The sequence below is a fragment of the Lycorma delicatula genome, chromosome 10 (assembly GCF_047948215.1).
Source record: "Lycorma delicatula isolate Av1 chromosome 10, ASM4794821v1, whole genome shotgun sequence".
In the NCBI taxonomy this organism is placed as follows: Eukaryota; Metazoa; Arthropoda; class Insecta; order Hemiptera; family Fulgoridae; genus Lycorma; species Lycorma delicatula.
Genome location: NC_134464.1, coordinates 94,202,009 through 94,224,546, shown reverse-complemented (window position 1 = coordinate 94,224,546; position 22,538 = coordinate 94,202,009). Strand labels below are relative to the sequence as shown.

General features: G+C 28.3%; 1 protein-coding gene across 7 annotated transcripts in view; it reads left to right on the top strand.

The window, feature by feature from the left end:
• Positions 1 to 21,748, top strand: part of PCB (Pyruvate carboxylase) — a 225,975-nt gene extending 204,227 nt beyond the window's left edge. For all 7 annotated transcript variants that reach the window (XM_075377320.1, XM_075377319.1, XM_075377324.1 and 4 more), the window contains 8 exons: positions 358 to 739; positions 6,256 to 6,496; positions 7,446 to 7,695; positions 11,447 to 11,691; positions 13,947 to 14,126; positions 15,063 to 15,308; positions 16,573 to 16,716; positions 19,132 to 21,748. In XM_075377320.1, the coding sequence (XP_075233435.1) occupies positions 358 to 739; positions 6,256 to 6,496; positions 7,446 to 7,695; positions 11,447 to 11,691; positions 13,947 to 14,126; positions 15,063 to 15,308; positions 16,573 to 16,716; positions 19,132 to 19,380 (1,937 nt within the window). In that variant the 3' untranslated portion in view covers positions 19,381 to 21,748. The remainder of the gene's footprint in view (positions 1 to 357; positions 740 to 6,255; positions 6,497 to 7,445; positions 7,696 to 11,446; positions 11,692 to 13,946; positions 14,127 to 15,062; positions 15,309 to 16,572; positions 16,717 to 19,131) is intronic.
• Positions 21,749 to 22,538: the final 790 nt, after the last annotated feature.

Here is a 22,538-nt window from a genome sequence, read left to right as displayed (position 1 = left end):
TTTGTATTACCCCCATGACTTGCCTCAAATGGTTGTAGATAAGAGGTCATTATTTGCAAGGTGTAGGAAACAGGTTTTACTGTACATAATTACACGTTTATTTTGTTTTTCTATTCCTACTCATATATATAAATATATGTTGTATAATTATTTTGAATAATCAGTCCGAGAAGACTGAAAAATTATTTTGTTTTAATTTATTCTGGATAAATTATTAACTATATTAACTTTTACATTTATTTACATTCCTTCCATTTTTTATGTTAATATACTGTAGAATTTTAATGATTTTGTTCTAATAATTTATTGTAAATCATTATGATGATATTCTAATATTATTTAAAATTTTTTTAACAGCTCCTGCTCCACCAAAAGGTTTTAAAGAAATTTTGAAAAAAGATGGTCCTGAAGCGTTTGCTAAAGCAGTTAGAAATCATAAAGGACTTTTATTGATGGATACAACATTCCGTGATGCTCATCAGTCTCTCCTTGCTACAAGAGTACGATCACGAGATATTCTTAAAATTTCACCATTTGTAGCTCATAAATTTAACCAGTTATATTCATTAGAAAACTGGGGAGGTGCTACATTTGATGTTGCTCTTAGATTTTTACATGAATGTCCATGGGAACGTTTAGAAGATATGAGGAAAGAGATTCCAAACATTCCATTCCAAATGTTACTTCGTGGTGCTAATGCTGTTGGTTACACAAATTATCCAGATAATGTTGTTTACAAGTATGTAAATATTCTTTAATAATCTTTATGGTTTACGTGAGATTTTTTATTAAGATACATACTTTCTTGTAAAAATTATCAGATCCATTCTTTTTATTTATTTTTTTTGGCATACTTAGTCCCAGGAATCCCATAACATAATATGGACTTTCGTTAATTTTAACACCATTTTCCTACTATAGTTGTTATCGATCTTATTAATTTTTGTATTTTCATATTTGTCTTGAAAATTTTTGTACCTCATTTTATCTTCAGTTTAAAGCTTCTATGTAAGTAGAGGCAACATACAGTAAACACTGCATCGTCTCCAATAATTGATTATTTTTTTACTTTACATCTCTTCCTGAGTCTTAATTATAACTGTGTATAAAGTAGTTAAAAGTGCAAGAGGTAGCAGTCAGTGTTATTTTTATAAAAGCGTTATTTTTATGTTCACTAAACTGTCAGTTCCTGTAGTGAACTGAATGAAGTTATTCCTTGTAAAACAGGATATCACTTGTTTTTCATTAAATTGAACAGCTGATATGTAATACTATATTTGATTTTGTGTACAAGGAAATGGGAACTTTCTATAATTAACCTGGCACAGGGTGCTTGTTATTTGTGACTAAAGTAAGATTCCCAATAACTATTTAATTATAGTACCTAATATAATAATTACTGTTTATAATATAACAATCAGAAATAAATTTTTTTTTAAAAATGGGAAGGTGGTTAATTTACCTAATTAGTGATTATGAAGCTATTGAATTATTACCTAATCTGCAGTCAGTGTGTATTGTTTTATTGTGGTGTTTGTTGTGCATTGTTTCTCCAGTAAGACTAATCTGAATAGATAAGAGCTATTTTGAAATTTCTCTTGTACAGGTTGATAAAGTTGAAGAGGTGAAAATTGACTGGTTTGTTTGCTCTAGTATCTCAATAGACACATACAACTATTAATATGCGAGTTGTAAAGTTTTGAAATTAATTAGATATTTGATATTGTCATTAATGAAAAATTTAGAAAGTGATATAAAGTTTTTGGACTTTCAACATATGAAAGCAATTACTTATCATAGGCAACTATTTCTATGCATGATGTTAATGAAATGAATTACAGAAATGATGAAAAATGTTTCGAAATGGTATAATGAACATTGCATGTAGAACGAGTGCATAAAAAAGAGTATTGTGTTCTTGTATAATAATGTACATCAATGTTTAGCAGCTTCACAGCAGTTGTTGGGAAAATTTGGTTAGAATGATTTCAGTTATTCACCATATAGTCCTGATGTTGCACTGAATGATTTCCGATTCCTCAAAAAATGAAGGGATTTTTTGGTGAAAGATGATGACAAATTGAAAGACACTTCTCAAAAGTGTCTTTTAAGAAGTGTGGTTAATTGACTGTCAATAAATGGGTATGATGAGGATACTCAACTTGTGAATCACGATGACAAATACCTTTATTTTTTAGAGATTATTTAGACAATGGCTTAAAAAAATAATAAGTTTTTAAATTACAAAGGAACAAAATATATTAAATACATTGTTTTTAAAGCTTGTCGGTGAAAATCACAAGAGTAACTGAAAAATGCCAGCCTCTGTAGCATGAGTGGTAGTGTCTTGGCCTTTCATCCGGAGGTCCTGGGTTCAAATCCTGATCAGGAATGGCATTTTTCACACACTACAAAACATTCATCTATTCATCTCATCTCTGAAGCAATACCTAACAGTGGTCCCGGAGGTTAAAAAAAAAGAAAATAATAACTGAAAACTGCTCTTTTCAATATGAATTTTAAAAATGATTATTTAATAAATTCAGTTTGATTTACCATTTAAAAATTTTATGTTTTTAAGTAATTTTTATAACTGATAATCAAGAACAAAATCATAATGTATTATGACATATAAATTTTATTGTTTAAGGTATATAATTTTAGCAAAAAATATTAATTATAAAATGTCATATAGACGAAATGATTCCGGAACCGATTTAAACTTTCTCCATACTTAAAATCTCAATTAAGAAAATCGGTTTGCACCTCCACATTGGTTCGTCTGGATAACCAGTTAGAAACGTGGAGATTTCTACTGGTGAACTAAATGGGAATCACCTCTCTGGATCACATCCAGAGTTGTAACTCGGGAATTTATTCCCACCCAAGGCTGACTTGCCTTTGAAAGTCAAATATGGAAGGTCTTTTAAGAAAAAATCCACCGTCTGGTAAATACCAGAGAAGGCTGCACTCGGATCCGGTGGGCAGCTGCTTAAAAGATAACAATGAATCGGAGCGTTTGGAAACACCCAAAAACAACACAACTTCAAAATTGAGGATAAGACACAAGCAAATAAACTACATTGCCACTCACAACATTAATTCTCTAACTCAACCTGGCAAACTAAAAACTCTAACAGACATAATGGACAAACAAAATATCCTAATCGCAGGACTTCAAGAAATGAGAAACACCGATCGAGAGCCGTTTGAATCTCAGGGTTACAGAATTTACAAAGGAATCCCCGGGAAACTTGTGATGAAGAATTGCCCACAGTTCGGAACAGGATTTGCAATCAATCTTAAAATAATTGACTCAGTCGTAGAATTATCAGTCTTACTCCCCCAGGATTTCAACCTTAACCCTAAAATCAGCCAATAAATTCTACACCATAATAAATGTCCATGCTCCCACCAATGACAAAAACAATCTTAAAAAAGATAGAGAAGAGATGGACAAATTCTGGGAACTTCTTGACCAAACTGCAAATAACATAAATAAGACCCACACCAAGATTTTAATAGGGGACTTTAATGCCCAACTTGGTAAAGAACGAAGATATCGCGATATTATCGGAAAATGGCCTGCCCAAAAGAAAACCAACAAGAACGGCCAAAGACTAGTCGAATTCTGCAGAAATCATAATATGATCTCAAAATCCACCTATTTTATGAGAAAACCAAACAAATTGAAGACTTGGAAACACCCAGATTGGAAAAAAGGGGAATGGCAACTCGATCATGTTTGCATGGACCGGCATTATCACAAGGAGATTTATAATGTAAAAGTCTTGAGAGGAACAGATACTGGATCGGACCATTACTTAATTAAAGTTAAAATAAAATTCACCCCGCATAAAAAGAAAAAATCTCAACCTAAAAACAAAAGAGCTTATGATCCACATAAACTAATAAACAATGCCATCTTTGAAGAAACAACAAAAAAAATCAAATTAACTAATAATTTAAAAGAACTGACATCCCAACTGAAAGAAATAGCTGAAGAACTATCCCCTATAAACCCAAGAAAAAAACACCAATGGTGGAATGAAGAATGTGACAAAGCAGTCAAAGACCGACACCGGGCTTGGATCAACCACCAAACCCAGAAAACTGAAGAATCTAACCATGAATTCACCAAACAAAGGAAAATAACTCAGAAAATTAAAAGAGGAACCAAACGACAAGCCCAAAAAAACTTGATTCAGCAAATAGAAGAAAGTTCCAAGAAAACTAACTTCCGAGACTATTATAAAATTTTTGGTCAGTCTCTTCAAAGATATGAACCACCCACCCTTATGCTGAGAGGAAAAAAAGGAAATATGGCCCACACCAATAAAGAAAATGCTGAAATTTTGGCAGAAACCTTCAATAGACTCCTCAACTGTGACGACCCCCCAGAGCTTTTTGAGATTGACACTGAAACTCCAGTTAAAACTTCACCAGTAAATATCAACCCGCCAACAATTCAAGAAGTTCTCACAGCCTTAAATGAAATAAAAAACTACAAAGCAAGCGGAGAAGACCAGCTTTTCGCAGAACTCTGGAAACACTCATCAGTTTATTCAGTCAAAACTTCCCTACATCTATGCCTCGTGAAAATATGGAACGAAGAAAAACTTCCAGAACACTGGATCACAGCCCTCATTCATCCATTACATAAAAAAGGGGATAAAACTAATCCGGAAAACTACAGAGGCATATCTCTCCTGGATTGCACATACAAAATCCTGTCGAGAATCATATACAACCGATGCAAAGACCAACTTGAACTGGAACTTGGGGAATACCAAGGGGGATTTAGGCCATGGAGAGGTTGCCCGGAGCAAATAATATCCCTAAAACTTATGATGGACTTATATAAAAGACGGAAAAAACAACTAATAATCACCTTCGTCGACTTTAAAAGGGCCTATGATTGTATACACCGACCATCCATGCTGAATATTCTGAGAAACCTGGGCCTTCACCCTAAACTCGTAAACATGATAAAATTAACTTTAACCAATACCCAGTCCAGAGTGAAATTCAGAGCTGAACTCTCTCAACCCTTCTACATAAAAACTGGATTGAGGCAAGGAGACGGCCTCTCACCATTCCTTTTTAACTGCGTCCTTGAATTTGTCATGAGAAAATGGTATGAAATAAATCCCAAAAATATAAAAATGGGTACTAAGAAAAACTCCATCACACTAAATTGCCTAGGATTTGCAGATGACCTCGCTCTTTTAGCAAATAATATTCAAGAAGCCAAAACACAAATCATCATGAGCCTTCAAAACCTAGCACAAAAGATAGGGCTTCATATCTCTTTCGAAAAAACTGAACTAATGGCCATAGATCCTCTGGTAGTAGAGCATATTACGGTAAACAATCAGAAAATTAAAATAGTAAAACACTTTAAATATCTAGGGGAAATAATAACTAATAATTTAAATGAAAAAGTGACATGGCAAAACAGGACAAATAAAATGATTAAATCCCAAAAATTAACTTGGTCAACATATAACAAAAAATGCCTTTCTGCTAAAACAAAACTTAAACATTATAAAACTGTAGTACAGCCAGAAGTCACCTACGGAAGCGAGACCCTTTTCAAAATCACTCAGAAAAACCGAATTGAAAAAATTCTGAAAATAGAGAGGAGAATTGTCAGAACATGTATCAATAAAAAACACCAAAAAGAAGGCCAATGGTGGATTGTGCCAAATGAGGTGGTGTATCGAGAAATAGAGCCTGTTACTATGTGGAAAAAAAGAATCTCTTTCTTTGGTCATCTCATAAGGACACCGGAAACAAGACTGTCAAGAAATATCATTGAAAAGCTCTGGTTCCAAAAGCTAGAAGTAGGATGGATCAAAGAAATTAGAGAAGATATGAAAGAATTGGGAATTTCCCTGACTGACCTACAGAATAAAACTGGAAAAATTACAAAGCTAAAAGATAAAAGCATTAGATTTAAACAAAAGACAGACAAACGACACAATACAACGAAGAGGGTGTTTACGGATGAAGAAAAGAAAGCAAGATCTGAACGGATGAAGAAATACTGGGCAGCTCGGAAGAGTAAAATAACACGCTTTTCTCAGAAAAGATCCAACTAAAATTGACTTAAGTGGTCCCATGTTGGCCGTAAAAGCATAATAATAATAAAAAAATGTCATATTAAAAATTTATTCTTTTCTTTCAACATAACCCTTATTTTAGCAGATGTAATTGTTATTTAAAAGACGTATAATTTTTTTCTGTTGACAGGTTTTGTGATCTGTCAGTTCAAGTTGGTATGGACATATTCAGAGTATTTGATTCATTGAATTATTTACCAAATTTGATTCTTGGTATGGAAGCAGCTGGTAAAGCTGGTGGTGTTGTTGAAGCAGCTATTTCATATACTGGTGATGTCTCTGATCCAAACCGTAAGAAATATGATCTGAAATATTATACTAATTTAGCTGATGAATTAATAAAAGCTGGAACTCATGTCCTTGCAATTAAGGTAAATGTTCGCCTCATTAAAATTTGCTTTAAAATATAAAATTTATGATTGAATACTTTTTCATTTTTAAATCTAATATCAATTAATGAAATACAGTTTTTTTTTTTTAATTTATACTTAATTTTTAATTTACAACCTTTTAAGTTGTTTACAGTATATCAATTCACCAGATTTTTAGTTGTAATCATCAGCTAATGAAATGATTTTTTTTATAGCTACTGAGAGCTAGAGAATGATGAGCTTTAAATAATAAGTTAATTACATTTATTTGAAAATATGAAAAAAAAAAGAATTTATCAACACCTTAATTGACATCATATTCTATGCAAGGGTAAATGCCTTATTAAAATAATTTTCAAATTAAGTGGATATACTGTTCTTCAAAAGAAATTATTTTCAAAGCTGATTATGAAATTCTTTTTCAGTAAAATTACTGATAATAGTATTTTTAACTGAATTTTCCTTCAAATGGTTTTGATCATACAATATTAAACATAATATAAATCAATTATTATTTTGAACTATATGTTAACAGAATTTCCAAAACCACTTTAAGACAAGCACTATGTGACAACAGTGCCACTATTAATGCTATGGAAGAAGGAGCTGTAAAAAAAGTAGCCCCAAAGGGATCTCTGGAAGAACAATTTCCATGTAGTTTGAAGCTAGATGTTAATATAGAAAAGAAATACTTTTATCATTGATGTTGGTGTTATTTGATTGTCAGATTTCAATAATTAGGTGTAAAATGCAAATAAAACTAGTCAACTTTGAACTGATTAAAGTAAACATTATGGTAATGTAATGGAGTTTATTTGATGATAAATTCTCTTTGTATCTAAATCAAACTTTTAATTAAAAGTTTTTAATAATAATTTAGAATAATATATGTATTAATTTATTGAAACATTTAATTTTTATTTATTTATTTATTTTTTTTTTAAATTAGGATATGGCTGGTTTATTGAAACCAGCTGCAGCAAAACTTTTAATAACAGCACTTAGAGATAAGCATCCTGACATTCCAATTCATATTCATACTCATGACACATCAGGTGCTGGTGTTGCATCCATGTTAGCTTGTGCTGAAGCTGGTGCTGATGTAGTTGATGTTGCAGTTGATTCTATGTCTGGAATGACATCACAACCAAGTATGGGTGCTGTTGTTGCATCACTTCAAGGAACCAAAAATGATACAAGTAAGTTTGAAATTTGTGATCAAATTTATTTAAAAAAGATAAATAAAATTAAAATAATAATTTTAAAAGTATTTATTTTAGTTATGTCTACCTCATTGTTAAATTATATAAATTAAAATATATTAGCCTTACATTTAGTTGTAATGTAATGTATTCGGTTATTAAAACAAAATTTTGTTAAATATTTTACCTTCCACATATAGCAAATTGCAAATTAATTCGAACACAGATGTTATTTAATAAAAAGTAACTTTGTTTAGAAAAAACATCACATCTGTTTGGCACAATTTGGCATAGATTCAACAAGCGTACTACACATTTTTAATTTCTTCATCATAAAACCATACCGATATTATAGCTTTAATGAGGTCAATTTTTGTGGTACAATTCATTATTGAGAGTAGTTTTTTGCCCAAAGATTTTCAATTTGGTTTGAGTCTGGGGAGTTGTCTGACCACAGGAGCACTTTAATCTTTCATCCTTCAAAATATGTTCCACTTTTTTGGCAGTATGGCATGGTGTCAAATCTTGTTGTAACACTTTGTTGCTTTATAGGAATTTGTTTCTTTATGGGAATTTTAAAGTACTGTCACAACCCTTTCCTTCAGAATCTTGATATGTCTATCACTTTTTAACGTACAATCTACTGTAAGTAATAAACAAGGGCCTTCAAATGTGAAACAAACAACCCCAAATTATTTTTTCTGGGAATGTTTAACTGGTTGTTAGACATGAGCTGGTGATTTGTTTTCACCGTATGTTTTTTAATGTATGGAATCCTTACTTCTGATCATAAATATGACTCATCAGAAAACATGTCATTTTTCCAGCCTTCTTTGGTTCAATTAGCATGTGCTTGGCCCACAAAATCCTTTTTTTGCATATTGCTTCTATTTAAAGCTGCTTTTTAGCTGGCTGACAAGCTTTCCATCCTGCTGTAAGAAGTTGGCGTCTAACAGTTAACACTTGTAAATCTGTTCACTGGCCATTAATTCTTGATTTATGTCCAAAACAGAAAATTTTGGATCAAATTTACTTTTTCTCACTAATAATGATCCTGTGTTGGAAATGTTTTTCTTTTACAGTTATATTTTCTTTTCTTTTGAGGTGAAAAGGATCTTTAAATTGCTTTAAAATAGCATTCGCTGTCCTTAGTCCAACACCACACTCAGAAGCTGTTTGTCGTTGTGTAATACTGGTATATTGAGAAAGAGAAACACTTTTCGAACACTCCTGAAGTTATATCCATTATTATACATTTAAGACAGACCAAAAAATATGAAAATATGATTTTGTAATAAAAAATGAAATAAATTTTCACAAAATACTATTTATAACATGAAAATTGCTAAATAGCCATAAACAAATAACCTCACATTACACAGACAACGTAAAGAATGGGTGTGATCAAGCAGTGTGGCCACAACATAGAAATAATCAAAAAATTCCCTGTGTTTGAATTAATTTGCACACTACTGTATTTTCATAATATCTGTATGTAATTATGTGTATATATCTTAGTTATTAAAAATTTTTTATATATGCCTAAAACCAACTTTTTTTTAAAAACAGACATTTTTGTTGAAACATATATTTAAGCCAGAAATGTTAAGTTGTTAATCAGAATTTTACTTATCTAGATAAAAATGTCTAATCATTTATAGCAATTAAAGCAGAATAAGTATATGCTATCACTTAGGTAGACTTGTTTGTCTTGGACTATGTTCCTGCATAGGTACATATTTTTTTTTATTTAATGGATGAAAGGAAGCCTGTTCCTTATTTTTAATCATCTCAATTTGGATTCTGTCAATTTTAATCAATCTTATTGAGCCCGTGCTGAGGATCTGAAATTTGTTGTCACTGGTGTGAACTTTATCTGATATCTCCGCTTCTTCACCTTTCATCAACCTCACTTTCTTCTACCCCATTCATCAACAATTAAATACTTAATAATTTAAGTATTTATACTTAAATTATACTTGATAATTTATATTTATCATTTTTACTTTTTTGAACAGTATTATTTATAGAAATTTACAGAAAATATCATAATATGGTGAAAATATCTGTTAAGAAAATAGTACTGACAATCAAAAAGATATGTGCAAGATATAAAAATAAATCTGATGTATGAGAATATTCACACATATGTTATTGTCATAAGAATATCGTTATTAAAGATTTTTTTCTTGAATAAAATTTGAAAAAAAGAGAACATTTTCTGCCTTTACATGTACGTATGTCATTTCCTTCAGAATTAATAAACAATTATTAGTGAAATTTCCAGCAAATGATTCTAAATATTCTTTTTACTATATAAAAGGAATAATTGTTTCACATTTAATTTTATAATTTTCCACGTAATTGAAAATGTTAAATTATAAAAATCATTTGTTGCTGTAGATGAAATTTGTTTCCAATGTAACAAAATCAGTTTGTTCTTATGTTGAGCATTTTCTGTATTTTATTTTTTAACGAAAATTAGCATTGAAAATTCTCAATATGATAAAGATGCATGTTCTATTAATTGAAACAAATTTATAACAGCCCTTTTTAATAATTGGAAATTATTTACTCAAATGGAGTAATAATAATAATTATTATCATTATTATTATTATTGTCTGGGACACAATGCCCCAAATAAATTCAACCCTACATCCGTGCAACATCTATGCACACGTCCGAGGCAGGCAACGACATGGTACTTCGGTACCATTTCTTATGTCGGCCAACAGGGAAATGGTCTTGCTCAGGAAGTCCTTTTGGAGTACGGGATTGGTAGTCTCGAGCTATCCGAGCTGGTTATGGTTGTGCTTTTCGGTTTTGCTGTTTCCAGCAGGGGTGGGAAGCACGACCGTGATCTGTTTGCCGACGCTGGGCGGAGTGCGGACGGGGAGTGCCCATCCCTCTTCTCAGTTGTGGAGCTGGAGGTTGAGGGTGGGCTGCTGTGAGCTTGTTCTGCCGAAGTCTTGCGTCGTCCAGTGTGAGTCAGTCACTTCGGCCTTTGGCAGGGATTGTCCCATGGGTAAGGGTATTGTAGCCTTTATTGCTACGTGCGAGCCCTGGGATGTCGGTATTGTGGGTCAGGTAGTACCTGACTCCTCGACCCGGGTTGAATTTGTGGGAGGCAGCTGACTGGGGGAATCCAGGCAGGATTCCTCTGCCATCTCCTGGGCAGGAGATCCTCCGTGTTTTCCACCAGAAGAACTGAGAGATTGATGTCGAATGTATCAGACACAGCAGAATTCGACATCGAGGCCATCAGGAAAATGCGGAAAAGTAAGAAAAGAGGATTGCCTAAAGGAACGCGAAAGATCAAATATCTAGATTGAGATTTTTATAAATAAGTAAAATTTTAATTTTTAATTAATATAGATATTTTAGATTATGTATAAAAGTGTTTTGCATGTGATGTTAGATGACAAGGGCCCTTTACATCCTTGTCGTGTTTTCGTTTAATAAATTTTATTGATGTGTATTTTAATTTACATCACTGACAAGTTTCATTTTGAGAGTTTTTGACTAAATTTCATAAGAAATGGCTAGAAATATTTTAAAATGACAAGGGCCTTTACACACTTGTCATGTTGTGTTTTTTGGGGGTTTTCAATAACCATTGGCAATAATTTTCAATAACCATTTTTTGTTGTAGAAAGGGCTAATGACCAGAGCAGTTGATGCCCCTAAAACTCCAAAAAAATAAAATATAACTACAAATCACTATTTTAAATGATTTCTTTGTTTTAGACATTGATTTAAAAGATGTGTCATCATATTCGGCATATTGGGAACAAACTAGACAGTTGTATGCACCATTTGAATGCACAACAACAATGAAATCAGGAAATGCTGATGTATATCTTAATGAAATTCCTGGTGGTCAGTACACTAACTTACAATTTCAGGCTTACTCACTTGGTTTAGGTGAGTTTTTTGAAGATGTTAAAAAAGCTTACAGAGAAGCTAATTTATTATTGGGTGACATCATTAAAGTAAGTTAAATTATTATTATTGTCATATTATGATTAAATTTTGTATTTATAATTTATATTGTAATTTTTAATTTATATCTAATGTATATATTTTTTTTATGTACATTTTGTAATATACAAGGGCTATATGTAGCTGTCCTATTGCACAAAAAATGCAAACAAATAAATTATTATTATTATTATTATTATTATTATTATTATTCTTTTAAATAAAAATTTAGATTAGTTATTAATGATATTTTAGATAGCTGCTGGTATTACAGAAGAATGTAAATTATTTGAATCTTAGAAAGTTAGCAATAATAAATTCAATGTATGAAACCACAAATTGTTTGTATTGAAATTGTAGGAGTACATTTATAGAGTCTGGCAGGAAAGCAGAATGATTTTATAACTATTGTTCTGGTGAAGGCTTCTATGAGGAAGTAAGCATTGCTGAAGAATTAGAATTCAGAAGCCACTCTTTCCTTTTAAGTTATAGTGGAGTTGTGAGACATGCAGAACTGTATTTTCTCTGTCAAAATGTTTTTTTTTTTTTAATTATAATGCTGTTAAAACACAGAGTTTACTTTGTCTCATTTCAATGCAGATTATCACAGCCAAGTTCTTTACTATAAGGCAGTCTTGCATTGAGTAGAGAATTTTAGCACTAGTTTAGTTATGAAAAGAAAAACTCTCAAACAAGTATACAGAATCCATTTACCTCAGAATATTGAGATTCTTAAATAAGCTTTCAACAAAAGTCTGTGTTTTTCTGACTTCCAATGTCGATGAATCAGATATTCTCAAATACATTTTTTTGATAAATTTTGCATTTCTACCAGAGTTAAAAGAGAATTTTTATGATAAAATATAGTACTTCTTGGAGTTCAACCTTTAAACATTTTGAATCAAATGGGATTTGTTTTTCTCTCAGCCACGATACTATATTCACTTTTAGCCATGGTGTATTTGGGATTTTTCTAATTTCACACTATGGTAGCATTATCCATAACAATTACACTATTCAGTGAAATTAATTTCATAATCGTATTATACCAGTTTTTAAAAAAATTACCATTAATATCTTTGTGGTAATCACTCTTTTTATTGGTTTAAAAAAATTAATAATGTACCGTTAACAAATCCATCTTCATTCCCTACATGACATTCAATCAGCTGTTTTCATTTGTTACTTGCCAATTTTATACCAGTAATTAAACCATACAGAAAAGCCTGTTTAGATGTCTTGATGAAAAAGAAAGAACATTTTAGAAATTTAGATATCTTCAAATTAAAAAGTGGTAATCAATAATCTTCAAATTATAATCAATAATCAAGTGGTTTTCCTTTTCAAGAACCTCAATTTACTGTAAATAGGAAATAGATTAATAAAATTAAAAGATAAGTATAACCATTAATAACAAATAAACAAGAAGAAGGTTAGATAAGGCGTGATGCCAAATAACGGGAGGGGCCTTGACTAAATGTTATATAACAACTAACAGAGATTTAAAAATACCAGTACAATAAGTTTTGGCAATGGAGTTATTCCAAAACATATCTATATATAATAAAAGAAGAATGAAAGAATGAAGAAAAAAAAAAGTTAGAAATCATAGTGTTCTTAGCAGAAAATATAATATTTATTATCTTGATAACAACAATTTTGTACAAAAGGTTTCTGAAATAAAGCATAGTCTTGAATATTTTATTTAATTTTGACCGGTGAGTTTGGTTGGCTTTTGTGTACCAATTATCTAATTAACTAGATAAATAATATATTTCTATGTATATATTTAATTTGCAGAAATGACAGCTAGAAAGAATTTTATAGAAAAAGGCTGAAAATTTAATATAGCTTCTGAAAATTTTGACATTAGCACTAATAATTCATTTATTATTAAAATTATTTATATTTTCAATATGTGGTAAATAAGTAATGCTAAGGTAAATTTATGAACTTTTTTTTAATTCTCTCATCCATGCTTTATCTACAAATGAAATCAACAATCTGTATTAAACTAGTCTATGTGTATTATATATTAAATATATTTTAAATACATTTGTGGCAGCCAACAAACTTTTTCATTGATTCTCAAGAACATTAAGTTCACAATAAATTTCCTAGTTAAAATTAAAATAATAATAATAATAAATATAAGTATTCTTTCTGTATAATTTAATTAACCTTATAATTTAGTTGTGATCTGTAAAGATTTTATTACAAATAAAATGACTCATTATTTAAAAATTTGTTTCTGATTTGTTTTCAGGTCACACCTTCTTCAAAAGTAGTTGGAGATCTGGCACAGTTCATGGTACAAAATCATTTAACTAGTGAAGATGTATTAAATAAAGCTGAAGAACTTAGTTTCCCAAAATCAGTTGTAGAATTCCTTCAAGGATCAATTGGAGAACCATACCAAGGATTCCCAGAACCTCTTAGATCAAAAGTAATGTATTAATATTTTAAATTTATTTTTATAATTGTTATTATTATTTAATACTAAGTATTGTGTATATGTATTTTTTTACATTAGGTCTTGTATTTCTGTTTGCTGATTTTTGTTCATTTAATATATTCTTTTTTTAAATACTTTTATCTATAGTCGCATCAACAATTAAAGTCGTTAGCGATTTATCAGTCTAATGTAACTGTATCGGTAATTTTGTAGTCTTGAACAAACTCAGGTCAACTGCTACTGAGACATGCGGTTAATTCAAACCAACCACCAAAGAACATCGGTATCCATGATCTGGTATTCAAATCCAAATAAAAGTAACCTTTATTAGTATTTGAACCTGTGAACTTCAACTTCAAAATCAGCTGATTTACGACAATGAGTTAACCACTAGACCAACGTGTTGGGTTATTTAATATCTTATTCTTGCAAATTTTTCACTATTAGCTTTCTTTAACCTGTACATTTCATTTAACGTCTTAATTTTTCACATTATTTGGCTTATTCATTCTCTATGTGTACAACTTACCTCAGCATACCTGTGTATACCGCTGTTCATTTTATGATGAACAAATTACTTATTAACTTTCCTTCCTATATCTCCTCTTTTTTTTTGTATTTTTCCATCTTTACACCCTCCTCTCATTTACTCTTTTTAAGATTCTTTCTGCATTGTTTGCTTTTTTTTCTTAATAAATTAATTTATTTTGCAGCAGGCTGATGCTAATAGTTACTGATGAATGACAATGAATTTTGTATTGTGTGAAAAATGGTGTGCCTAGAATACATGAATCTGGAACCTTCAGATGAAGAAGAGATGCTACTAGTCTGCCAAAAGATTGGCACATATTAATGATACTAACTTTATCAATCTGCTTACTATCAGATCTATAACACTGTAAATTCTAATACATATTTAATTTTTAGGTGTTGAAGGATATGCCACGAATAGCTGGACGTCCAGGGGCAAGTTTACCTTCATTTGACTTTGATAAATTAAAGAAGGATCTCCAAGAAAGACATCCTCGTATTGGAGATAGAGATGTTATGAGTTCTGCTTTATATCCTGAAGTAACAGAAGATTACCTAAATTTCAAGGAAAAATTTGGTCCAGTAGATAAACTTGATACTAGGATCTTCCTTGTTGGACCTAAAGTTGGGGAAGAATTTGAGGTATGTTTGTAATCACTGAAATTTTTTATAATATTTCATATTTATATTATCAATTTCATTACAGTACTTATATATTCTGTGCTGATTAATTATTAACTGGTAACAATAGATATTAAATTTTGGAACGGACAATTTTGAACCCTTTAACTTACAGATTGAACTCAATTGTAAGTTTCAACTCTATCATAAGCAAAATCTTCAAAATATTCCTTCATAAAAGGTTTTTTACTATTAAAAACTAAAGTAATTGGTTATGTTTATAAAACTTCTTGGATTGAAAGATTAATTTTCCTTATGGGTACTAGTATAATTATCAAGTTTTTTTTAACATATCAACCCACAAAAATAATTGTTGTCAGAAAAATTATAAATTTTATCTAATTAATTTTTTTTTTAATAATACAGATATTGCTTAAGACTTTAAAAACAAATAAATAAACGCAGCTGTGAATAAATATTTGTAAACAAAAAAATATGGCCATGAAAAAAGTAAACAATTTAATATTGTAAATTCAAATTTTTATTTTTTTCTCATAATTATTTATTTATTTATAGAGAAAAAACAGGCTGATACTCAATAACAGCTGACATACGATAATGAATTTTTTAATTTGTGAAAATACCATGTCCGACTGGGACTAGAACCCAGAACTTTTCTGATTGTATAGATGTAATAAGAAAAAAAAACTACAAAAAAATGACTAGCATTTGTTTCTATTTAAAACCAAAAAAATTTCTGCAGTGCTAAATAAGAATACTGATGAAGTAAATTTTATTTTTTTATATTAAGGTTTATTAAGAGAGAAATTGTTTTTATATATATTGTGTATATATATATATATATTGTGTATATTGTTCAATTCTGGGCAATATTCTGTATATATTTAGTGCAGAAAGTATCAAAAAGCCTTGTGCAAAAAGAATGTATTCTAGATGAAGTAATATGTTAATTATAATAGTACTGCAAGTGTTAGTACTGGTACTTGAGGCCAATTCAAAATGTGTCTCTTGAGTAAATATTAATTACCATTTTGAATAATTAATTATTGTAAAAGTACATACCTATCTGGATATTAAACTCTAAAATGTTCATTTTCATTAATTATCAAGTTTGATTGCTTTTATATTTTTAGGGAATTCTTACAAACTTATTTTTGTCATATTAAATTTGAAAATGGAGAATTATATTTATCTATTTAATGTATTTAATTATCATAATTTATTTACTTAATATTAACTAGTGATTTTGAAATTTTGTTTTTAGGTTACAATTGAAAAGGGAAAAACATTAGCTATTAAGACATTGGCTATGGCTGAAGATCTAACACCTTCTGGAGAAAGGGAAATTTTCTTTGAGATGAATGGACAATTGAGATCTGTTTTAATTAGAGATAAGGAAGCTTCAAAGGTGCGTTGAAAGATTAAATATATAAAAAAAAATATTTTTTATGAATTTAATATTGTCTATCTTATAAATCGATGTTCAGTTTTTGATGTTTCATTTCATTTAAAAAATAAGAATAACAGAATCAGTTAATTAAAAGTTTTTTAAATTGATTATAGAAAATTTTAAGTGAAAGTTATAAAAACTATCCAAATATGGATTACATTTTGTTCAAAATCAAGTTTTGCTGAGATAGCGATATGACACTGAATGAGGTGCTGCTTGTTTAATTTAGGTTTAAGGAATCTTTGCTCATGATGTGTTCAAAGAGAGATCCTGATTTACATCGTATTTATTTTATTTAGAATCTTTCTCTTATACATTTATGTATTTTATGTTTCTCAAGTAAATTTAATTTTCTGTCTTCATCATTATCATGTTAAGGAGCACAATCCATTAGACCATTTCCATCCCCATTCTCCTCTATTTCCAGTTAAACTTTTAAGATCTTAATAGCCCCCCCCCCATTTATTATCAACAAGCCAAATTAAAAAAAAAAATTATTACAATCTTTTATTTTAAAAATAGGTTTGGAAATAAATTTCTAACTTTTAAAGGAGCAGTAACTTCTGTGATTCAGAACTTCAGTTCTAGCTTTCATTAAGTTTGGTAGAAAACTTCAGGATTAGTGATCAAAAAAATTTAATTGACAGTAGGTTGTGATATTTACAACCTGTTGCTTTCACAACACTTGGAATATCTCAGAGAGTAGCAATTCTGTAAACTGAAGGTGTAAACTAAAAATGAAATGCCATCAGCTGAAGTCATGATTAAAAACCGGGTTCCTCTTGGTTATTTTAGTTAAATAATCAATTGATCTTGTAATTAGCCAACTTAAATAACATTGTGTACAGTTTCACTGTTTACTTTTGGCTTTTTAGTGATTAATGACTATAGCTGTTGAAATCAATTTTCAGGTTTTAGTATAGCCCATAATTTGGAAAGCGAGAAACACTGAAAGGCCGCTCACAAACAAATTATTTTAATTTAAAATTAGATTGCCATTTCAGTTATTAAACAATCATCATCAGCATTTTTTGAGTAAATAGTATACTTAAAGTGAACAGTAAATAAATAAACATATTTTTAAGAAGAAATAACAACAATAATAATAATTATTTAAAAAATAGACAATAATTATATCCCTAAATAAAAGTAAAAAACAAGTGATGATCTAAAATTAAGAAATATTGTTTTAAATAATCCCAATAGAAAGCATAAACTTAGTTTACAAGCTTCATATTAGAAACCTCAGACAGATTCCCCATCACAACATACTGCACATCCCTTATACAGAGTTTGAGAAGATGTATAAGATGTATCTAATTTTTTTCATGGTTCTGCTTCTATTTTTCTTTAGAGAGAAGAAATATCAATTTAAAGTTCTTGTGATAGAAAACTCACAGAAAAGTTTGTAATTGATTAAAATATTTAAAGGGATGTTAGATTCTGTTCAATAAATAAATAAACAAATAAAACAACTGTTGTTCAATGAATAAAAATTTCTGAATAATGGTTGATAAAATTAGTTTCCAACTATATAAAATAGTTATGTAATAAATGCTGTATGTTGTTATTTTATATTTTATTATATTTTTGTATGCATTCCTTATTATCTGAAAATAATAACTGTTTGACTATTTGTTTTCTTTAAATAATCTTCACGCACTTTCTTGTTTTACAGTTTATTACTCATTATTGCTCAGTAGTTTTTTTTTAAAGTTATTTATAAAAATAATAGTTAAAACATATTTTTATTAATCTGTATTATGAGATCTTGTTTTGTTTATTTGCAAACTAACACATATTGACTTGATAATTCATAAAAATTTAAGGGTTTTGCATTTTATTTCATTATATTGAATGAGATACTAACATCTGCTATGACTTCAATGTATGAACGGTTGTATTAGTATAATTAATTCATTTTGTAATTGTGTCCTTTTAGTAAAAGAGTAAAATTATATCTGTCAAAGGTTTGCCATTTTATACAATTTCATTTACTTTTTACCCATGAACAAACTTCAGTGATGAATTAAATAAATTCTGAAAAAAAATGTAGTCAGAATTATTATTAAGGAAAAATCATTTGACTTAGAAAGCAAATTATAAAATGCATTCTTATTTTTCTGATTTTTTGTTAATAAAAAAAATACTTAATCATGCAAATCACAAATAATAAGTGGTTGTAAATAGTGCATCTGTAGATGGTAGAACTACAATTCAGTGCCCTATTAACGCTACATACGTAATAATGGAGCACACTGATATTTGTGAAATGTATTCTGATTATAACAACTCATTTTGAGAAGGTACCCTTGCTTATCGTTCAGATTAATATTTCGTAAAAAAGATTAATATTTTGTTTAATTTTTTTAGGAAATGCACATTCATCCTAAAGCAGATAAATCCGTGAAAGGACAAGTTGGTGCTCCAATGCCTGGAACAGTCATGGAAGTCAGAGTTAAAGTTGGTGATTCAGTTGAAAAAGGTGAACCATTAGTTGTATTATCTGCTATGAAAATGGAAATGGTTGTCCAAGCACCAGCAGCTGGTAAAGTTAAATCGCTTAATGTTGATGTAGGAATGAAATTAGAAGGAGATGATTTACTACTTACATTAGAGTAAGCTTCTATTTTTTTCTGATATTTTTTTAAAAGTTATTGTTTTATGTAATTCAGTAATTATTTAATTAACAGTAAATCAATTCAGATCTTTTAATAATCACTGCATTGTGATGTATAAATTAATAATTTTTAATAAAATTATAATTCTTAACAACATAATAATTTTAATGAATTATTTTCATCCTAAGTGTTATCTGACTTCAGTGAAGCCTTAGATATAAAAAATGTAATAAATGGAAAATAAAAGAAATGTTTCTTTCCATTATATGGAACATGTAATTAGATATTTAATTTAGTAGGGTGAAGTAATCATAATATTATAAATATTTTTAATTTTTAAATTGATTATTAGTAATCAATTTTATTTATTAATTAAAAATACTTTTTTTAAATTTTATTCTAATACGAACAATGATTTTATATCATATAATCACAAATATTATTGAAATAGTGTTTAATCACTATTACTATACTACAGATAGTTTGTTAACTCCATAAACAATCTTATAATAAATACAATTTATTATTGTATACAAATACAAAATGTATTTGCTAAATTTTATTAGATATATATATTGTAATGTTTTGAGTTGGAATTGTAACTATAGAAACTAGGTGTTTAGTGGTATTATGAAGTGAAGAGGAGTCTTATTAAACAATTTGCTTACTCTTCCACCCTATTGCTATAGTTGTAATTCCAAGAAAAACCTTCCTAAAACATGTTGTATATGATTAATTTGTTACCTTTATATTTTTAAACATTTACTTCTTTTTTTTAATTTAGAAATAAAAAAGAAGGTTTTTATAAATTATGTTTGATGTGTAAACAATAAATATATTACATAGTCACATTGTTGCTTAATAGCTAGATGATAACTGTTATTTACGTTGTATTATTTACTTAAAAGAATTGTTTTTGACATCTTATGCATAATTTAATAATATTTATGTCAATTATAATTTTTTACATTATTATTAATTTAAAAAAAGTATATAAAAGTAACTATATTAAACAAAAAAATATTTAGAAAAATTTATCTATATTTTTATTATGTATTTTATATATTGTAAACCAAAAATTAAAAGTTTGATAATGAATTAACAAATAAATATTTTAAATATACGAAGTTATTAAGATCAGTTTAGAAAATAAATAAAGTGTTATTCTTATGTAATATTCTATTTTTAATATTAAAATAAAAAATAATTTATAGGACTGAATGATTAATTCAAAAACATATTTTTTTTAAATAAAGTTTTCTGGCTCTTGTTAGATATATATATATATATATATTAAGTAGTTGAAAACTCTTAAAGAAATAATTGTTATTTGTACTTAATGTTAGTAATCTGTGTAAAAAAAATTAAAACTATGTTTATTTTTATTGTATACATTCCATTTTTCTTTAATATTTCCAAAACTAATCTTACTTAACTTTATATGTATTATTATACAAGTTTTGTTATACAAAAGTATCCTTTTTAAAACATTTTATTTCTGTTTGTTGTTATTTATTAATTTTTTGTTATAGTTACAAATACTTTTTTATTTATTGTTGAAGTCTAGTCAAAAACATATTTTTTATTTACATGTTATTAGTTTGTAATAATAATTGTAAAATTTTATTAAAAACAAATAAATATAAGATGTATTTTTAAAGATTTTTAATAAAATATTAATATTCATCATAACATAAGTTTTTTAGACATATTTTTAAATTTATAAATTATAATTTGTAGCTCAGTGTATTTTTTTTTGTCAAAGTTGTTAACCGTGGCAAGATTGAGATTTGAATACTCTTAATCCAGATTACATCACAAATGTGTATGTAAATTTTTACAATTAATATAAGAAAATCATTTTGTTTTTTTAGCATAAAAAATACTATTCTGGTAGTTTGGCTGGTGAGTGGTAACAATTATTTTATTACAATGTTATTTCTGTGTTCATCATTAATATTCTATAACATTTGTTCTAAGCCTGATAATCATAATCAACTTTCCTTTCTCCTTGTTTATTTATATATATACAAGTATTTCCACAAATATTAAATTAATTTTACTTTTTTATTATTAATTTTCATTGTTGACTTTATAATGTATATGTATATTTTTTTATAAATTGAAGCAGTTATTTATTTACCTGTTGTATATTACCTTATATGTAATATATAATGGACAAATATAAATACTTTACAGAACTGAAAAAAACTATACATACAGTTATTATTAAGTGTATAAAAATATTTATCTTGTATATAAAAAAAAATAACAAAATATTTATGGTTTATGTAAATACAAAAATTAAAAAAATATGTATTTTTATTAAATTAGAATAGAATGAATGAATAAATAAATATATATTTCTATTTTTTTTCTTTTTATTTCAAGTATTGTTCTTCTTTAGAGCATATTTTTGAACTGCAATTAATTAATTAACATACCTTTTACAATAATACTCTTCATCCTGTAAATAGTATTTATTAGATGTCATCTACATCATCAAATATCAATCATCTTTGCTACTGTCCTCGATGAATGATGCTGCTGTTTTCTCCCTGGTATTAGCTGAGTTACTGATGATAATTTTTTTTTTAATTAGACAAATAGGTGCTAAGAATGTGGAAGAAAAATACACACATAGTATGAACAAGACATCATTACAAGTTACACAACATACAGGTACATTATTATAAAAAATTATTATTCCCCCTTCCCCAAAAATCGAAAAAATAAATAAAAATTTTTATTTATTGCTTATTCTTTAAGTGAATTATTTTTAATATCTTCCTAGGCGTAGTAGTAGTACAAGCGAATCAAAACAAAAAATACTTTGGGGTCAATATTTAGGATGTGAGAGCCAATCAAAATTTAAAAATGACATTTTTTGAATTTTTCAAACTATTTTGGGTTTAATTAAACTTTTAATACTCATAGTATTAAAAATTTTTTTAAATAAACTTTTACTAATAATATTACAATAAAATTTTATCTTTATTCGCCTTCCCAAAAAAAAGAAATCTTAGGTAATTTTTTGCTGGCTGTACATTTTTTAGTGGTATATTTAAGTTTCTTCCATTCAACATAGTAAACAGAAAAATTAGAAAAATTGTCTTCGAAGATGGGGGAGAGCAGAAAAAATAAAAGAATATCAACTTT